Genomic DNA, 18,312 nt, shown 5'->3' on the forward strand with positions numbered 1-18,312 from the left:
TATTGGCAGCAATGGGGCAGTCGGTTCGGGGACCGCATCAATGAGCCGATGCGGTCCCTGGCCAACTCGATTTTTTAACCTGCCCAATCCAGATCTGGCTGATTTCAGGCCAGATATCGGTTGGGCAGGCACGTCGGTAGTCCCCATACACGGGCCGATTTGCTGCCGAATCGGTCTAAGGGACCCATATTGGCAGCTAGATGCGGCCCGTGAATGGGGACCTTTACAAATAAGCAGATCTGCAGCCTTGCACACTGAGCTCTCTGGGCACCATACTGGACTAAGGTGATCCTTTAGTCCTCAGTATCACAAGGGTGATCAGCATCAGCAGGGTGCTTAGGGCGGTTTGTCTTTATGTCAAATATTTAAAACGTATTCCAATACCTTATCCATCGGTATTGAAATCCGCTGCAGGATGCAAAAGCTACCTCAAGCACACATCTCATAAAGAAAAGTGCAACATTTTCTTATTAGTCTCTGAATTTTCTGAATGATTTAGGTTTTCTACTATCTTGTGATAATTTCCTTTCTTTTACCACTTTGTTTGGGTGAATAGTGCTTCTTGAACAAGTCTTTTATTTCTGAAAAAAAGCTAGACCATCCATTTCTTTATCTATGACTAGCTCCAGCTCCACCAACTATTACAGATGTTACCTGCCCTTCTGCTGTCCCCCTTTGTCCAATGCCACAAGGCAAAAAAACACTCTCTTTTGAAATAAGACAGCTATAATATATTTTGACCTTGCAATATGTTTTGCTTTGCACCACACATTAGATCTTATACACTTAAAATCATCCTTAACAGCTCTAGTACCTGGGGAAATGATGAGGTTGACTACTTGTTTATCCCCAGCACCACATTCATCTTGTTAGAGGAGAAGACAGCCCCCGGATCTCTGCCCTTAATAAAGTTCCAGGAATTGCACCAGTTTAAGAAGTACCAAGTTGCCTGTTAAAGTTCTGCAAGTCTCACAGCACTGAACCAAGAAACACAAGAAAATGAGAGATAACAGACAGACCACCCTAGTATACTGTAATAGTAATAGTGTGACATTGGCCTATATCCTTCCTTACCTTTTGACCTCCCATCTGAGGAAGCAGCTAAACATCTGGAGATAGGAACAGTACATGGAGCAGCCTATAGACAGGCATTAGACAACAGTTTGAATGAATGTGAGGATATAGAACCCCACGTCAGCCTTAGCCATAAGTGTACCAGATCCTGCCTCCCTGAACCTGTTGACATTGAAAAGAGATCTGTATCAAGGTCATAATTTACCAAGCCCCATTTAGGGTGCAATACATTTTATATTAAGCAATATTTATATGACTCTTTCTTTGGGACAGATCTGAAGATAAAGATACTCGAGCTCATCAAGATGTCTGCATGGTCTCAGTTCAGGAAACTTTAAACCAAATCCTAAACCCTCATGCCAGCACCCTCCTAGGAAAGCGAACATTTAGTAAGGATAATATTAGTAGAAATGTAACAAATGTTAGAAAGCTCTGCTGTTTGTGTATTGAGCTAGTTTTGCAAATGTAAAAAGTAGATTATAATGATTTTATATAAGCGTATCTTGTATAAGTCATTTTATCCCTTTCTTTTCCTCATGAGGGCCATTCATTACCCCTGCTTCTCTTCTCACACTAAAGGTGGTTGGAGGTAGTGGTTGGGGGCTCTGGCACTGTATAATTTTGCTTAATAACTTCTAGTTAAGCCATTGCCTATAGCTGAATTATAGAGGAGAAGAGAAATCCCCTCAACCAGTCAAGCTCCCGCTCCTCCCTTCCTTCCCCTCACATAAAACTGTATTTCCCCATCTAGACACACACACACAGTGCATTTCTGTTATGACAAGATGTCCACGGAGAGCACTGATACCACTAATAAGCCTACTTCGTACATGATGGAGCCACCTCCTAGCTATGTCAATCAAGGATTTGACCCACCCAGGGGGGGAATGATTGGGTTTGCTAATGCCTCAGCTCCGCAAGTCCATACCACAGTGGTGAACATAATTCCTGGAGAATTGTCGATACGAGACCACTTGCCCTGGTCCGTTTTTAACACCTTTTACATGAACTTCTGCTGCCTGGGTTTCATTGCAGTTATTTTCTCTGTAAAGGTAAGTGTGTTTGTGCTTGTTTGTGTGTTTGTTTGTTTGTGTGTGTGTGTGTTTGTTTGTTTGTGTGGGCTTGAAAAACTAAATATGGGAGGGGACAACAACCCCAGAGACCAATTAATATTGTAGTCCTGTCCAATGCGAAGAGCTAGTGTATAGTTCACACTGCAGCATCCAGAGCACTTTTGATAGCAATGTGTTGCATTGTGTACTCCAGGATTATGGAACAAGTGAGTTACAAGTTTATAGTTGTGCAATAACTGCTAAGAGTCATCTTAATAATTACAATTTAATATTGTATCATGAAAAAAAAATCTTCCTGCAAATCACAATGACTCTCTCTCTCTATATATATGAGGAAATCATGTTATGAAAACTGGCAGACAAAAAGGATTGATGTTGCCTTTATGAACTTAAGCCTGAGAGCTGAGTTTTCTCTGTTTGCCCTGAAATCAGTAAATAAAAAAGTTCTAGAATAGAATGTTTGGCACATTCTGAAGAGTAAACACAAATCAGATAAACTGGGGTATAATAGTAATAAGGATCGGCTTGATTTACTGGTAAACGTACTGTATTATTTAGAAATGATTCTCTTCCTCTTTCATGTTGAAATATCTGTTTTTGGGTTTCTCAATAACCTGATTGCTCTTCTCTTCATTGCTCCATCTGATGGAGTAAGAAAGGGCTGACACTGGGGATTCAGGTTTAATAATTTTTTAGGATCAAAAGATATTTTTAGAATATAGAAATTGAAAGAGAATTCCATGGTTTCCAAATAAATATCTTGGCTGTTGAAAAGCAACTTAACCCAGGGAACTGCAAAAGGAGCTATACAAACCCATGTTCAACATGAAGAACACAAAGAAGTGCTCCCATGCCCATACTTGTGCTGATGTACTTAACGACCCAACTGGAAGATCATTGACCTGCTTTTAAATATACACACACTGGGTGACAATGTGGCCTTACAGGCCCTAATGTTCATATTCTTCAGTTATCCAAGTGTTCTGGCCATTTGGTTCTGGAGTTGTTGTCCAATTTGGTCAAATATTGGGCAAATTGATTCGATGTTATCTGCCCACGTACACAGATTAACACAGTGTAGAATAACATTTCACGTGGCTGCCATCTGGGCCACATTCTATTGAAGATTGTGTAGAACGTCTTAAATATGAACTTGATATTCTTATAGTTACTGCAAGTTTTGGGCACTGTAGCAGATTGGGTAGAGGAATGGCAGATTTTATCCCATGTAAATAAATGTAATCTCCATGAAAAAAAATCTATGGTTTTTGTGATTTCTTGATCTAAACTAGACGAAACAGGGAAATTGAAGCTACTCCATGTTTGATGCTTGCAAGACCAATATACAACCCGTCCCTTTATCCTTTAGGGCTCTGGCACACGGGGAGATTAGTCGCCCGCGACAAATCTCCCTGTTCGCGGGCGACTAATCTCCCTGAATTGCCATCCCATCGGCGAAAATGTAAGTCGCCGGTGGGATGGCACACGCTGCACAGATGATTTCGGCAAATCTGTTGTGACTTTTTTGTTAGCAGGAGTCCAGGAGATTATGTTTGCACTGGAAATCTATTGATCAACCATTGCATGGGCCAAACATGGAGTAGCTTTAACTTTCCTGTCCACTTCAAAAGATAACAATAAACATAGGTTCATTGCGCTCATGTTGAACAAAGGGGTATACTGCTCCTTTAAAAAACATCTGGTGGCTAGGTATTGTAGAGATCTAGAGGAGAGTTACACCATGTTAATGTCTGTGCTAGTGTGACATAATGGTGACAATTATGGAAATGGGGCGGTGTATAGGCCCCCTAATATTAGGGTTGGGGCCTAATTGACAATATAGCTGGTAATGAGCTACTTATTTATTCTGTCAGTACAGAGACAGTTACTGAATGTGTCACAGTAATGACAAAATGAATTCTGGCGGTAGGAAGCGATGAAACTGGGTACTGGCACGACATTCCTTATATAATAACACAGTTCTTTGTATCTAAAGCAGATGCTTTTTTCAACGAGACATATTCATACTTTTTAATAGAAATAAGAAGCTCCTTTTCTAATGATCTTACTTTACCTCTTTCTATAACCCACAGTCCCGGGATCGGAAGGTGATTGGAGACAGGATTGGAGCCATGAGCTACGGTTCTACTGCCCGTAATCTCAACATTGCCGCTACTATGTTCACCGTCATTACTATTATTATTGTGTTAATCATGTTACTTTCTGCACCCCGGCCACAGAGAATAGGCTAATAGTGAAGACGATCGAGCAGCCACAGCACGTACCCATCCTTCATCCTCATCAGTTGGAAGGAAAGTCCACTTCTGGAGTTCTTTTTATATGTTGCAACCTTAAGTTCCAAAAATAAATGACAGTTTCCACATTTACCATTTAAATTTCTTATTTAGCATTAAAGTGGATGTTCATCATTATATTGAACAATATAGATGGACCTATTCTAAGCTTCTTTTCCACCACGGCACGTAATGTTACAGAGTTTATTTCAAAGGTCTGATAATGATGTATTTTATGGAATTGTTACGGTGGGGCATGACCCCCCCCATTTGGGCTGAATGACTAGATTAAATTTGATCCATCTATATATGTGTAGTGATCATCATCATTATCATTTAATGCCACAGTGGCCCTTCTGCCTATCGCTAGTCCAGGTTCTCATCCCTCTAGGGCCACTTGTCACCTTGCAATTTGTGAAGTGGGGGAGGGGATAGGGGCGCCCTAGGTAACCCAGCCAGCTTGGGCCTCCTCTGCCATCATTATTTATATAACGCTATCAAGTAATACAATATTTGACGATACTTTTTGACAGACTGGGGTCTTAACAGTTTAACAAGAAAGGTTTAACAGAATGAAAAGAGGACTGGACTTTATTCCCATGTTATCACTATTTTAAACACTAAAGCAAAACCAGCAATTATTTTGAGTGTATTTTTGTGCAGGGCATTTCCCTTTGTTTTAATGATAATCAAATTTAACTTTCAGATCTTGATGTTTGGATAGCCCAGAAATATACTCAGGCACGTTTCATGCATTTATGAATGTTTCACTTGGTTTCTGGGGCTATAATGGGATTGGTCTGTGTTACTGTTTGTAGCATTGCTTGCAGCTGTTGAGTAGAACCTAGCCTGAGCAAAGGCCCAGTGTCGGTTTAGGGTACCTGGGGCCTGGCTGAGAACCTAACATAAAGAACTGCTCTGTTCCACATCTCGCCCACCATGAAGGAATATCGACAATCTAGCTGACGTCAGGGCTGCTGCTGTCCCATTTAACCCTGGGCCCACCAGAACTGTGGGCCACCGAATTTTACCTGGGCCAATCTGACTATGCACCCTTCCACCCACAACTTATTTTGGAATTAAGGTTTGAATGATTGCTCCTAACTCTCAATCTTATTCATTTTGTTTTAGAAAATGGGAAATATAAAATAATGGCTAATGCCAGCTTTAAGGGGGAAACAGATTTTGGTTGGAAGTCTAGCAATGGTGCTTCCCTGATTGATAAACAGGCCTCTGACTGTGTTGGAACAAGATGGTGCTTAACCTTAATCTCAGCTCAACCTTAATCGGCGGCATTCAGTACACTGCACTGTAGGAAAGGAACCATTGGGAAAAACAAGGCTGACCTGATAGGGAACTGAAGCCTGTATTTACTTGTGTGACTGCAGGGCTGTGATTGGCTTTCCATCTCCTACTGTGCTTCTGGCAGGGACCATTAGCCCACAACCTCTTTTGAAACATGGACAGGCAGCAGATCTATAGGGAGTTCTGAGAAATGGGTCATTTTTAAAGATAATGATCATATTTACCCCAGAGTGAAACCAGCACCATACATTATTCATTAATGCTTACACGATTAGTATTTCACTTATTTTCACTTAATGTATATGTCTCCTTTAATATCTCCTATTTACATATGACTCAACAACAATTCAATTGTAGCTATATAGCCTTATCATTCTGAGGCTTTAGAAACCACTATAGTCACTTCCCCAAAATAAAGAAATGGATGAGCAGGGAAGCAGAAGTAATTGGACACAGCAATAAAAAAGTCACTTGTCTAAAGTTTCCTTTCAGAAAAAGTATTGTTGCTGTGAAAGTGGATAGTACAAATGGCTGGTTGCTTGGCTAGTTAGATACAGGTAAATTATGTTATTTTGGGACAGATTAGGGAGCTAGATATACAAGTTAAAAGTCCTTTTATAAACTGACTGTATAGTGCTGTGTCTCAGTAATGAGCTGTGTTGCTACATACGGTGCACCTGGTTGGACAACATCTAGATTGCTTTATTTCTAACATTGCAGATAGAAACACTTTATATATATACTTTATATTCCTTATGCATTTCTGCACAGACAGTGCTGCAGGCTGCACTGGAAACGCTAGGGTTGCCACCTTTTGCTGGGCAGTGGGGTGGGTAGTGAGGTGGTATGTGACATCACTGGTATGTGACATAACTGGTATGTGACATCACTGGTATGTGACATCTGGGGAGGACGCTGGGGGGAGCTGAAGGATGTTAGGGAGGACACTGGGGAGAGCTGGAGGAAGCTAAGGGGGATCTGGGGAGGACACTGGGGGGAGCTGAAGGATGTTAGGGAGGACACTGGGGGGAGCTGGAGGAAGCTAAGGGGGATCTGGGGAGAACACTGGGAGGAGCTGAAGGATGTTAGGGAGGACACTGGGGGGAGCTGGAGGAAGCTAAGGGGGATCTGGGGAGGACACTGGGGGGAGCTGAAGGATGTTAGGGAGGACACTGGGGGGAGCTGGAGGAAGCTAAGGGGGATCTGGGGAGGACACTGGGAGGAGCTCAAGGATGTTGGGGAGGACACTGGGAGGGAGCGTGAGGAAGCTAAGGGGGAGCTGGGGAGGACATTGCGGGGGAGCTGAAGGATGTTGGGGAGGAAGCTAAGGGGGATCTGGGGAGGATGCTGGGGGGAGCTGGAGGATACAAGGGGGAGCTGAAGGATGTTGGGGAGGACACTGGGGGAGCCGAAGGAGGCTAAGGGGGATCTACGGAGGACATTTTGGGGGAGCTGAAGGATGTTGGGAAGGACGCTGGGGGGGAGCTGGAGGATACTAGGGGGGAGCTGGGGGATGTTGGGGAGATGCTGGGAGGGAGCTGGAGGATGTTGGGTGGATGCTGGGGGGGAGCTGGCGGATGTTGGGTGGATGCCGGGGGGAGCTGGAGGATGCTGCAGTGGGGAGCGGCCCAGTATGGGGGCACTGGGGGAGGACCAGCAATGTTTTAGGGGAACCTGGGCTGGCTTGGCTAGCAATGTTTTAGGGGGTCCCTGCTCTGGCACCAATGCAAAATAAAACACCTGGCTACCAATGTTTTAAGGGGGCCCTGGCTACCAATGTCTGTCATTATATACAGGTGCCACAATGCATAATGAAATCCTTAGGGCCACAACATGTCATAAAATGATTGGGGCCACCGTGTCTGTCTTCTGGTGCACTTTGTGCGTGTTATGATTTTCAGGTGTGGTTTTGTAAAATGGGCCTGTTTTGGGGGGGAGCGTGGCCATAAAGTGGGCTTTGCTATACGAGCCCCATATTTTTGTCCCTCCTTCTACTTTTCAAATGTTGAGAGGTATGGTGCAGGCCTTTCTTCCTGTCAGCTTCTCTGCCAGCGCTTCCTATGCAGGCCTTTCCTTCCTGTCAGCTTCTCTGCCAGCGCTTCCTATGCAGGCCTTTCCTTCCTGTCAGCTTCTCTGCCAGCGCTTCCTATGCAGGCCTTTCCTTCCTGTCAGCTTCTCTGCCAGCGCTTCCTATGCAGGCCTTTCTTCCTGTCAGCTTCTCTGCCAGCGCTTCCTATGCAGGCCTTTCTTCCTGTCAGCTTCTCTGCCAGCACTTCCTATACAGGCCTTTCCTTCCTGTCAGCTTCTCTGCCAGCACTTCCTATGCAGGCCTTTCTTCCTGTCAGCTTCTCTGCCAGCACTTCCTATACAGGCCTTTCCTTCCTGTCAGCTCACAGGATTGGGGCCCCTTCCCCTCCCTGCTCAGAATCAACACAGTCACAGAGGGTGGGACAGGTATTCACTGCCTCCCTATATCACACTTACCAACTTTTCTTATGTAGGGATCCCTAAGATTTGGGACCCCTGGATGGGTTCTCCTTAGACAGGCACTAGAGGGTGGCCTTAGGGAATTGGACACCTAAAGGTGGTCCTAGGTGTTTTTCTGCTAAAAGGGAGTTTCCCCTGCATTTCTAACCAGTAACCACTAGATGGGGTGCTGGGATATAAAAGGGCATGCAGCCATGTTAGCCTGTTAGTTCTTAGTGAGGGATTGCCTCTGGATAGGGAGGTCTTCCCTATATCCAAGTTTAGTAAGCAGTTTTATGTTATAGGACACTCTAGGAGTGCCATGTAGGGAGTAATAGCTAGAATGGGCAGAAATTCCCCCTCCAGTCGTGGTAATGGGGTTAAGACCCCCAGCATTACATCTGCTGGAGTGCAGGGCACAAAGTGGCTAGGTAAGTAGATCAAATCACCGCGAGTTAAGGAGGCCGGATCTGAGGGTGCCTAGAAGTTAAGGAGTATTTGCCCTGCTGTGTGTAATTGTATGCCACTCCTGGAGAGGTCCTACCCAAATAAACAGCATTCATCTATTTCATTACAATTCGTGTGTATCTGGCTCATTCCTGCACTGGGATCACCTACCCGCCGGTAAGCAACTACCCCAGGGAGGGGCAAGGTGCCGGGAGTTGTGTGGATCCCCTGCATTGCAACAGCATTATATTAAGGTCCCAGGGTGGGAGTTATAGTCCCACAACATAACCCCTGGGTGGAGGCACGCCAAACAGCATAAAGATACCTGTCCCCCATAGTAAGCGGGGCTCAGGGCTCCTGTAGTGCCAAAGTAAAAGCAGTAGCAGCACTGAATCTGCAAAAGTGGGCTACACTTATTTCCATGGGGCAGTTCCCATTCTGAGGGCTTATCACTGCTCATTCCTTTTCCTTCTCACTAGTGGGTTTCCGGTTTGTTACAAATGAGAGAGCAGCGTGTAGTGGATAAGTGGCAGGTGATTAATAGAACCCCCTCCCGCACCCAGTCCATGTACATTGGCACGAGAAAGGTAATTCTGTGCTGCTGCTTTATTTGCTATATGTGCATTCTGGTTTAGCAAAAGAAACTGCTCAGTGAGGAGCCCCGGCCCACAGTTCCGTAACCCCCACTGTTACTGGGACATGTTATGTGTTTCTTTCTCTGAAGCCATTAAAAACTAAAATCACCAGTGCTGAGGGCAGTAAGAAATCAATGCAACTAATAATATTGCACAGTAATATGGTTTTCTAAGTTGCACTTTAGTTTAAATGAATTTTATAGTGTTTGGCCATTCTTCAGGAGCCCATGGCCCCCAGCAGGAGGTCAAACATGTAACTGACCCACAGTTAAAGCTGCATTTTTAGCTGCACCGGGCTGATTGGCGCTGTAGCAGTGAGTGTGAAATTTCAAAATGGAATGCAGAATTGTGGGATTAACGGTGCTGCCATAGTGTCTTGCTGTCTTTCTCTATAAGCGATCAGCAAACTGAGGGGATTGATCCTGCTATAACTCTGCATTTATAAATCCATTATCTTCTGTTTCCCATAGGCCTCATCCCCTGCTGCCCTCTTATATAATGGAGACTTATTATTACACACATTGGGCCTATGGGAGGTGATAAAGAGGGTTGTAGCCAGTTTGTACCCGTCACCCCATTGTGCTTTAGCTTTAGCCTTTAATTTGTCAAATGTAGAAGTAAGTTACTAAATAACTTATCCTGTATCTACCACTTCTTTATGGAAGTGCTCCCTATAGGAAGTGGCTGCATCAGACTAGGGGGGGTAATGTTCATTTTGTAATGGGCTGTGTGTTCCCTCAGAGATGCAGCTCTGACTGTAACAGGACGTATTGTGGGAGTAAAGAACTTTGTCCATTAACTGATGGGGCCTAGCATGTATGTGTCTTTGGTTTGTTTGTGTGCACCATGAATTGTATGATCGGCCCCTAGTACCTGAAATGACAATTCTGTTTAGGATTACCCAATGGCACATACTACTAAAATTGTAATTTTTTATGATAATGGTTTATTTAGATGAAGCAGAGTTTTATATATGAGCTGTCTCATGTGATGGGAGTGTGTGAGTTTTCCTTTAATTTTTGCTACTATATAGTACTTATTCGTTTATAGCTCCTTCCCCTTGTGGAGAATACGGCTGTGAATTAATGTGCAATGATGGCGGCTGTGAGCACGTATCATGGGTGTGTCCTGTTGGATTCCGAATGCCAGAGACTCTAAATGGAGTGACCTGCACAGGTAAAAACATGGCGTCCCAGCAATAAAGCAATATATTTTCCAATCTGCAATATGCTAGCATAGGGCTGGGCGATATACTGTTTAATACCGAATACCGGTGTTTTTTTTAAAAACTATATTCATTTTTCAGATACCGCAATACCGGGGTGTCAGGGTACTCACCCTCGCCCGGTCTCGCGCGCCTCCTTGCGTGCACGCGTCCCATTGTCCGCGGGACGTTGCGTACGCGCATCCAGGTGCTCATGCGTCAAAGCGCACGTACATGTCAAAGCGTGCACGTCCGTGACGCGCTGATGGCGCCGGTTCTGCGCATGCGTGGGGGGTATTTAAAGCTATCAAACGCCTCCTCCTGTGCTATGTTGTCTGCGGCCTTGCCTGGGAAACTAAGCCTGCCTGATTTACCTAAAGACTTTCTGTTGCCGATCCTTCGCTTGCCTGACTCTGATTTTCAATACTGCAGTAATTATTCTCTAATTTATTAGGAAATGGGGTTAACACCTAATCATGCAGGGAAAAAAAAAATACCGTCAAATACCATGACACCAATATAATTTTGAAAAATACCGTGATATCAATTTTTGGTCATACCGCCCAGCTCTATGCTAGCACTATGCATTTTAAGTGACTGCTTTCTGTTTTACACCCACTTTACTCTCTGGGGTCTATGGGATTCTTTATCATTGTCTCCATGAGTGGAATATATTCACAATGCACCTAGGGTGCCTATCTTAGGGTGCAGTTTACAGTGGACTTTGATGGAGATCAGAAGGACATTGATGCAGGACCCCAGAAGGTAAATCAGGATTTATCTTGGGGCTTAGCGGTATTGGGCTACTGGCTTTGTGGCATGGCAGCCCTGTGCCATAATACCAATAAAACAAGAGAATGTTTGCCAGGCCACTTTGATTTCCAAGTCACATGTAGCCAAACCCCAAGGTATTGATCAAAGTGAAAACCAAAGTAATCAAAGTAAAACACAGAACCTATGGCACCGGCTTGTTGGTATTGTGTGTCAATTCCATAGATTTTACATTCCCTGGCATGAATAAAGGTCATATACCAGCAAACATAGCATTATAGATAAGTCAGATAAAAATGTTCTAGTTTGGATTTCAGCGACAAAAAGTAGATGGTTTCATGTGTTAAATGCAGGCTCAAAATGGTGGCAAAAATCTGGGGCGGCATGCTGCCGACTAGCTGCCTCTCCACTGGGTACTAGGTGGCAGATTTTGTTGTTTGAATTTCCCACCCACACAGTCCCAAGTGGAGGTGATTGCCCTAAGAAAGAGCAGCGACAGTGAGGGGGGGGGTTAAGATGATGCGTGAGGTGAGGGTCAGGGGGAGATCGGGAAACAAGCAGGGGAGGTCTGGTCTAGGGTGAAGGGGAGGGATATCGGCAATGGGGTGCAAATTATTTTAATATTTTAGACTAAGAAAGCATCTGAATTAAAATATCAAACCTTGTGCTTCCTCCCTACTAGATATTGATGAATGTGAGGCCTCTTCATGTGAAGGAACCTGCATAAATACAGAGGGAGGATTCGTGTGTGACTGTGGGCCAGGCATGAAGCTATCTACTGACAGGACGAGCTGCTACGGTGAGAACTTGTGCTTTCTCTGAAGTCTCCAGTTTGGAGCATCCCCCTAAAGTTAGAGCTTTCTGTGAGCATCTGATCTATGTAACAACAGGAGGTCTCCCTGAGAAATATAGCAACTGTAGTCAAGGACTGCGGGAGGTTCAATTAGCAACATTGAAAGATGATGTGGAAAGGCGACAATAGGCCAGATGTGACAAAAGGTCCTATGTTATACATATATTCTGCTTCTGGGATTCCTGCGCTTTAATGCATTTGTTGAATTAGAAGTTAATATAAACAATCCTTGGTAATGACAGATTAGCGTTCAGCCTAAAGATGAAAACGTTTTGATCTGCGGGAGAATTTTTACCCTGGGGCAAGACAAGTTAACACCAACTATTCAGAATTTGTAAAGTAGTGGATACAGTAGTAAAGGGAGGGTAAAGTTCAAGTTTGCTCATCAAAAGGCATTTTCTGCTTCCTTGGTTATTTTTGTGCTTTGCTTTTAAAGAAAAAAGTTCACTTTTAAGTTAACCTTTGGGTTAGATGGACTCATTTAAGCAACTTTTTATCTGGTCTTCATGGTTAATTCTGCCTCCTCATTGTCAGGGTCACTGACCCCAGCAACCTATAAACAGACAGTGAAGGTTCAATTGTTACTTTTTTATATTTTTATTCTATATACCATATATACTCGAGTATAAGCTGATCCAAATATAAGCCGAGGTACCTAATTTCACCTAAAAAAACTGGAAAAACTTATTGACTCGAGTATAAGCCTCGGGTGGGAAATGTAGCCGCTACTGCTAAGTTTCAATAATCAAATAAATAATAAAAGGACACTCAGCGTGACCCCCTGTGAACTCTTTATAAATATATCATGTTGGCAGCTGCAGATTAGGGAAAGGTGATTAGGGAAAGGTGGATGGAGGACCCTTTCACCCTCCTGCCTTGAAGAGTTACAGCACAACAGATAAAAAAAAAAAAAGAAAGAAAAATGCAACAGCAGCAGGAAGCTGGAAGCAGCCATACTAAGTATCAAGTACTTGCCATGCTTTGGGCAAAGTGTCCCTATAAAGTCCCTATGAATGCTAGCTGCATTCTTAGCAGTGACTGCCTCTTATATCTGAATGTTTATGAATTAAACATAGCTGATTAAACAACTGAGTTATATACTTAAGAGCTCATAGAACTAGTCTAAGATTTCCCTGAATAATCAAAATCCCATGCATTAACTGCAGAGCAACCTATGAACAATTAATGAAGATCAGTTGTTACTCCTTACAGATGTTCCGCTAAATACATTAGTAAATACCTGCAAAAAGTGCTGAAATTCCATTAGTGCAGATAATGATCCCATAAGCATTCGCCAGCTGCTTGATCCCCACTAAATCTTCAGTGACAACGGGCATGAGAGAGAAGTATCCACTGGAGAACCCAATGAGAGCACAGACCAGAGCCAGGCTGGAGTACACATGCATGAGTGGCAGAATATTCATACAACTGACCGGATATCTTGTCAAACCTTGGCCAAAAACATTTTGGCTGGAATCTGCTTGATGAAAAATCCTATCATACAATGATGACATAGTACTGGGAATGCAGTAAGTCACTTGATCAACTGGCAAAAGACCCAGTCAGTGCTTTCATTTGCCAGCCCTGGTGTGCATTTGTTGATCTGTTTGCTTGACTCTCGGGATCTCTACATGTGGTCAGTGTCAGCTGTGTGGGTGTGCTTTGACATTAAGATGCTTTTATATGTATTCTCTCTAAGCCAGTAGTTTTTAATCCTACTTGCCTCTTTGGGGAGCAATGTTCAGCACTGCACTCCTTAGCTCATAAAACACTTCCATATCTGCCATAGTTCAGAAAAACCTAGAACAGTAACTGTTAACCATAAATCTCACTCTGACACTAAAGCTGGTCTGAGAGAAAAGAGGCTTTTCATTTAAATCCATCCCTAACTGGCCTTCAATCTAGGCCCCCAGCCAAGATGCTGTGTCCCCCCAGGGACAACCCCACCGTTTAAAAATCACTGCTCTAAGAATAAAGTGTCCCTTTGCCACACGGTGTACAGCAGTGCTCAGGCTGGCACAAGGCAGCCCTGCCCATACCATATTAAAGGCAGTAAATACAGGGTTCAATTGCAGCCGCACCCAGCACCAACTCCTAACTTGGGCACAAGTTAGGAACAAGTAGTAGGTTGAAGAGGGGACAGCTACGTGCCTCCCCCAATCCCCCTTTAAGAATATAGTGTTGCCAAATGCAATGAGAGCACAGACCCTATGAGAGCACAGACCAGAGCCAGGCTGGAGTACACATTCATATTAGTTTGCGCGCCCAGCCCCACGGGAAGAGGGGGGGTGCGCGTGCAAGGAATATGAATGCCTGCAAGTTACATATTTAAATCCATATACTCGAGTATAAGCCGAGGGTCACATTTTTGGTGCTGAAAAACTCGGCTTATACTCGAGTATATACGGTAACTATTAATACTACACTCTGGCTTTTAAACTGTTGCATGGTTGCTAGAGTAATTCAGTTCTAACAACCAGACAGCAATTAGAATCCCAAGCATGAGAGGAATACAAAGATCAGAATTTTTCATAACAGCAGACCCCCTTTTTAAGGGATTAGTAGAAAGACCACAGGGTTCTGGAAGGAGATTTCTGCTGAAACGCAAAAGGCAAATGGTGACACACAACAGGGCTTAATCTATGGGCAGGGTCAGTTACCTCTCTACAGAAGACAGAGATGCTCTACACAATAAAGTATATATGAATAGTGATGTTTCGCCAGGCATGGATTCGCGGCGAATTTCTGCGTTTCGCGTTTCCGCATTGGCGGATTGTTTCATGAAATGGATGAAAAAATTTGGCGTGGAAAAATTCACCACACGTCCAAAAATTTTCGCCGGCGACGAAAGAATAGCTGCGCAACAAAAGAATAGTCGTGGGCGACAATTTTTTTTGACATGCAACATTTTTGCTGTTTCGCAAATTTTCCGCTGTTTCACAAATCTTTTCAAAGATTCGCAAATTTATCAGTGAAGTGAAATGGGACAGATTCGCTCATCACTATATATGAGCCTAATATTTTGATAAATACAAACATGAACAGGAAAAGTTTGGTGACCTTTAAAATGTAAGATGATCATGATGCCCTTTTTGTTGTATTCTTACTGTTCTTATTTCTTACTCCTCTATAATTCTATACTTAGCTACTCCTTCTCTTTGTCTGCAGACATTGATGAATGTTCCTCTAAAGATCCCTGTGCCAACAAAAATGCAAGAACCTTCAGGGCAGCTACAGGTGTTTGTGTGTGACGGGGTTCATCCTTCAGAGCAATGGACACACCTGTTGAGTTTTCTTGAAAATCAGAATTAACTCTGTAACTTATATCATTGCTAAATATGTGGCCAAAATCTTCACTCCCTTAGTTGACAACACAGTACACCACATTCAGAACTCCATGGACTTTGTCAAAAGGCCTTTTCAGGGAGTGATCATCAGACACATCAGTTCCTGTCTAATAGAACTTATTTCTTTGCCCCATTTATTCAAAACCCACCTTGATAGGAGAGAACTTACAAACTTCTTATGGTGATGTGTCCATTGTGTTACGCCCCTTACTGATTTCATTTAAAATACAGCAGTAATGTATGTTTATTGCTCACTCTTTCTTGCTTGGCTCTTGCACAGACATAAATGAATGTCGGAGGCCAGGAACATCCCATCTTTGCAAACACTTCTGCCACAATACTCATGGAAGTTTCTTCTGTTCTTGCCGGGCTGGGTTTCTGCTTGATCCAGATAAGGTGTCATGTATTGGTAAGTTCCCCTTTGTTTAAGGTGATGTGAGCATAGGGTCTTGCAATAATGACTATAATATGGTTTAATGAGAAAGATTTACTGTAGAATATCTTAGGTAGCATAGGCAGCCAGTTTGGAAATAGGCAGTACAAAAGCTTTAATGTACTGTCAGATAGGCAGGACCTAAGAGTAGAAGCTGGACAAAAGCTTCATTTAGAACCAACTAATAGAGACAGCTGGGCAAGAGATATACTCAATTCTAGTGCAGGTATCTGGACAAAGAGCAGTCCAGGCAATTCAGCAAGGGGATGTCCATTGCCCATTGCTTGTCCTTGTAGAGAATCACAAGCACCCAGACAAAAGCCAGAAAATGTAGGTAGAACATTTTTAAGAAAGTGAGATAAAATGCCTCCTATAGTTATGGTACTGAAACAATGTTTGTATCCTGCAAATGTATGATGTTTCCCAGAGATCTAAAAGTCACTGAGATTTGCCATATTGCAGCAAACATGGTTGATATTATTTGTGTTTGTGGTAGACACCAAAAGGTGGAACTCCAAGCCCAGTGAATCGATGCAAATAATTCTGTAGGGAAAATATCATTAATAAATATCTTGTTCTGTTTCCAGCTAAACAACTGGTTTAAGTTATATTTTAAGTAAATGCAGATGGAGCCCAAGGGGTTGGAATATTTATCCCTGACTATTCATTCTGCATATTCTGTAGTAAGGAGAGGAGAGGTAATTTGCTGGAGCGTCAGTTGGATTTAGCTGTATTATGTTGAGCTTTTTTTTTTATAACATTTAGGGGCAGATTTACTAATCCACGAATTCGAATTGCGAATGGGAAAAATTCGGATTGGAAACGAAAATATCCCGAAAATGCTTACGAAAAAATTGCTCAATCGCGAAAAAAACAGCGCGAATACTCTCTGAGCATTCGTATGAACGCTCCGAGTGTTTGGGTCTTAGTGAATCTCCCCCTTAGACTTTCTTCTCCATTATTTGTGGATATTTTGCTTCTAGATGTGGATGAGTGTTTAGACTATGCCACCTTATGCCCTCTGGGAAGCTGTGTGAACACACTGGGGTCCTATTTCTGTGCAGGTACCAGGAACTTTGTTTTCTTTATACTACTCAGTTTCTACCTTTGTTTTTTTAAGCTATGCTAAGTAACTCTCTATATTTGGTTAGTCCTCTCCAGTGGGAGGGGGCAATGGTTATAATTTTGTGGGTGGGTGATCTTCAGCTAACTCTGATGTTAATAGTGAGGGCGTACTTGTAGCTACAGCCAAAACTCCTTCTCCATCATTTGACTGGTAACCCATGCATCTTCCTTTCATGTCCCATTTTCTGGAAGCAGCCACTATAGGTAACAGTTATCTAAATGTCCCACGTGCCATTCAGTAAGACACTATTTTCTTTACTCACTGTTGTTATTTTAAAACATTTTAAATTTTATTTCTAAATTGTTCTTAAATCTTTTATGCCATGTTATTCCAGCACAATCATGCCCCTCTCCCCTAACTCTTGAAAATCCCCTGGCCATGCCCAGTTACAGTCAAATGCCCAAGAAATGCCCACATATATTGCATGTTCATTGAACAATGTAGTTCTGTAAGTGTTTGTGAACTTGTGATGCCTCATGCATACATATTCTTTAAGTGGTTATTGAATATTATCTATTTTGCAGAGATTCCAGCGGGATTGCAGACCACAGGCCTCCCTTGGGAAACACAGGCAGCACATGGGAACTGGATGCCATTCCAGCCAACATCAGTAATGCCCCAGACATCTGAGTCACTGACTACTGGTGGCCCTCGCCCTCTCAGGACCAGCACTGAGTTAGCACAAGGGATTTTCTGCACAACTACTACCTCAGCACCACAAAGCACTTTGGCAAACGCAAACATCATACCACATCCACAGCACCTCAGAATTGGCCACCCTCCACTAGCTCAGAAAGCCTCTGGAATTTCCCATATGCCTCTGAAAGAAAACATGATAGCCCAATCAGGTACCACCACTGTATCATTCACTAACGTGCCAGATTCCCACTGCTGGCATAACAAGGAGCTGCATTTAAGTGGTGCTACATGGGCAGAACTGAGATGTACTGACTGCACTTGCCAGGTAGGTACCCGTATACAGAAGCCAAATACAATCCCTTTGTATAATGCATACTTGTTTGTTAAATTAAGTCATTTCTCAGGATGGAAATGTACCTTGTGAAAAAAGGATATGCACCCCAAACAGTTCACACCCCGTCATGTATCTTGACAGCTGACGGTGAGTATGAAGGACATATGGTGGCAGATGCTGGTATCTATATGGGCTCTAACATTTAAGTTTCTACTTCATTATTGCAGGATGCCTTTTTGAGGGAGTTTCTGGGGTAGATGGAGAGCTTTTCCCAAATTCTCCAGACAATTGCACAATCTGCATCTGCCTGG

The 18,312-nt window shown here is 43.2% G+C and overlaps 2 protein-coding genes across 4 annotated transcripts; both read left to right on the top strand.

Moving 5' to 3' along the window:
• The first annotated feature begins 1,807 nt into the window (after positions 1 to 1,807).
• Positions 1,808 to 4,747, top strand: LOC100486192 (dispanin subfamily A member 2b-like). Its single transcript, XM_002937644.5, has 2 exons — positions 1,808 to 2,126; positions 4,241 to 4,747. Exons 1-2 carry the CDS (start codon positions 1,860 to 1,862, stop codon positions 4,397 to 4,399), a joined length of 426 nt encoding a protein of 141 aa, XP_002937690.1. The 5' UTR covers positions 1,808 to 1,859; the 3' UTR covers positions 4,400 to 4,747.
• A 3,688-nt stretch (positions 4,748 to 8,435) lies between these two features.
• LOC101734729 (von Willebrand factor C and EGF domain-containing protein-like) lies at positions 8,436 to 18,312 on the top strand. Of its 3 annotated transcripts, none has more exons than XM_031900564.1 (8): positions 8,436 to 8,643; positions 10,345 to 10,470; positions 11,952 to 12,068; positions 15,750 to 15,878; positions 16,886 to 16,966; positions 17,553 to 17,992; positions 18,072 to 18,148; positions 18,229 to 18,312. In XM_031900564.1, exons 1-7 carry the CDS (start codon positions 8,556 to 8,558, stop codon positions 18,144 to 18,146), a joined length of 1,056 nt encoding a protein of 351 aa, XP_031756424.1. In that variant the 5' UTR covers positions 8,436 to 8,555; the 3' UTR covers positions 18,147 to 18,148; positions 18,229 to 18,312. The 3 variants fall into 3 exon arrangements, with proteins under 3 accessions (XP_031756424.1, XP_031756425.1, XP_031756426.1); XM_031900566.1 differs by having other exon boundaries at positions 8,550 to 8,836; XM_031900565.1 differs by lacking the exon at positions 16,886 to 16,966.

This window comes from Xenopus tropicalis, chromosome 4 (assembly GCF_000004195.4).
Source record: "Xenopus tropicalis strain Nigerian chromosome 4, UCB_Xtro_10.0, whole genome shotgun sequence".
NCBI lineage: Eukaryota > Metazoa > Chordata > Amphibia > Anura > Pipidae > Xenopus > Xenopus tropicalis.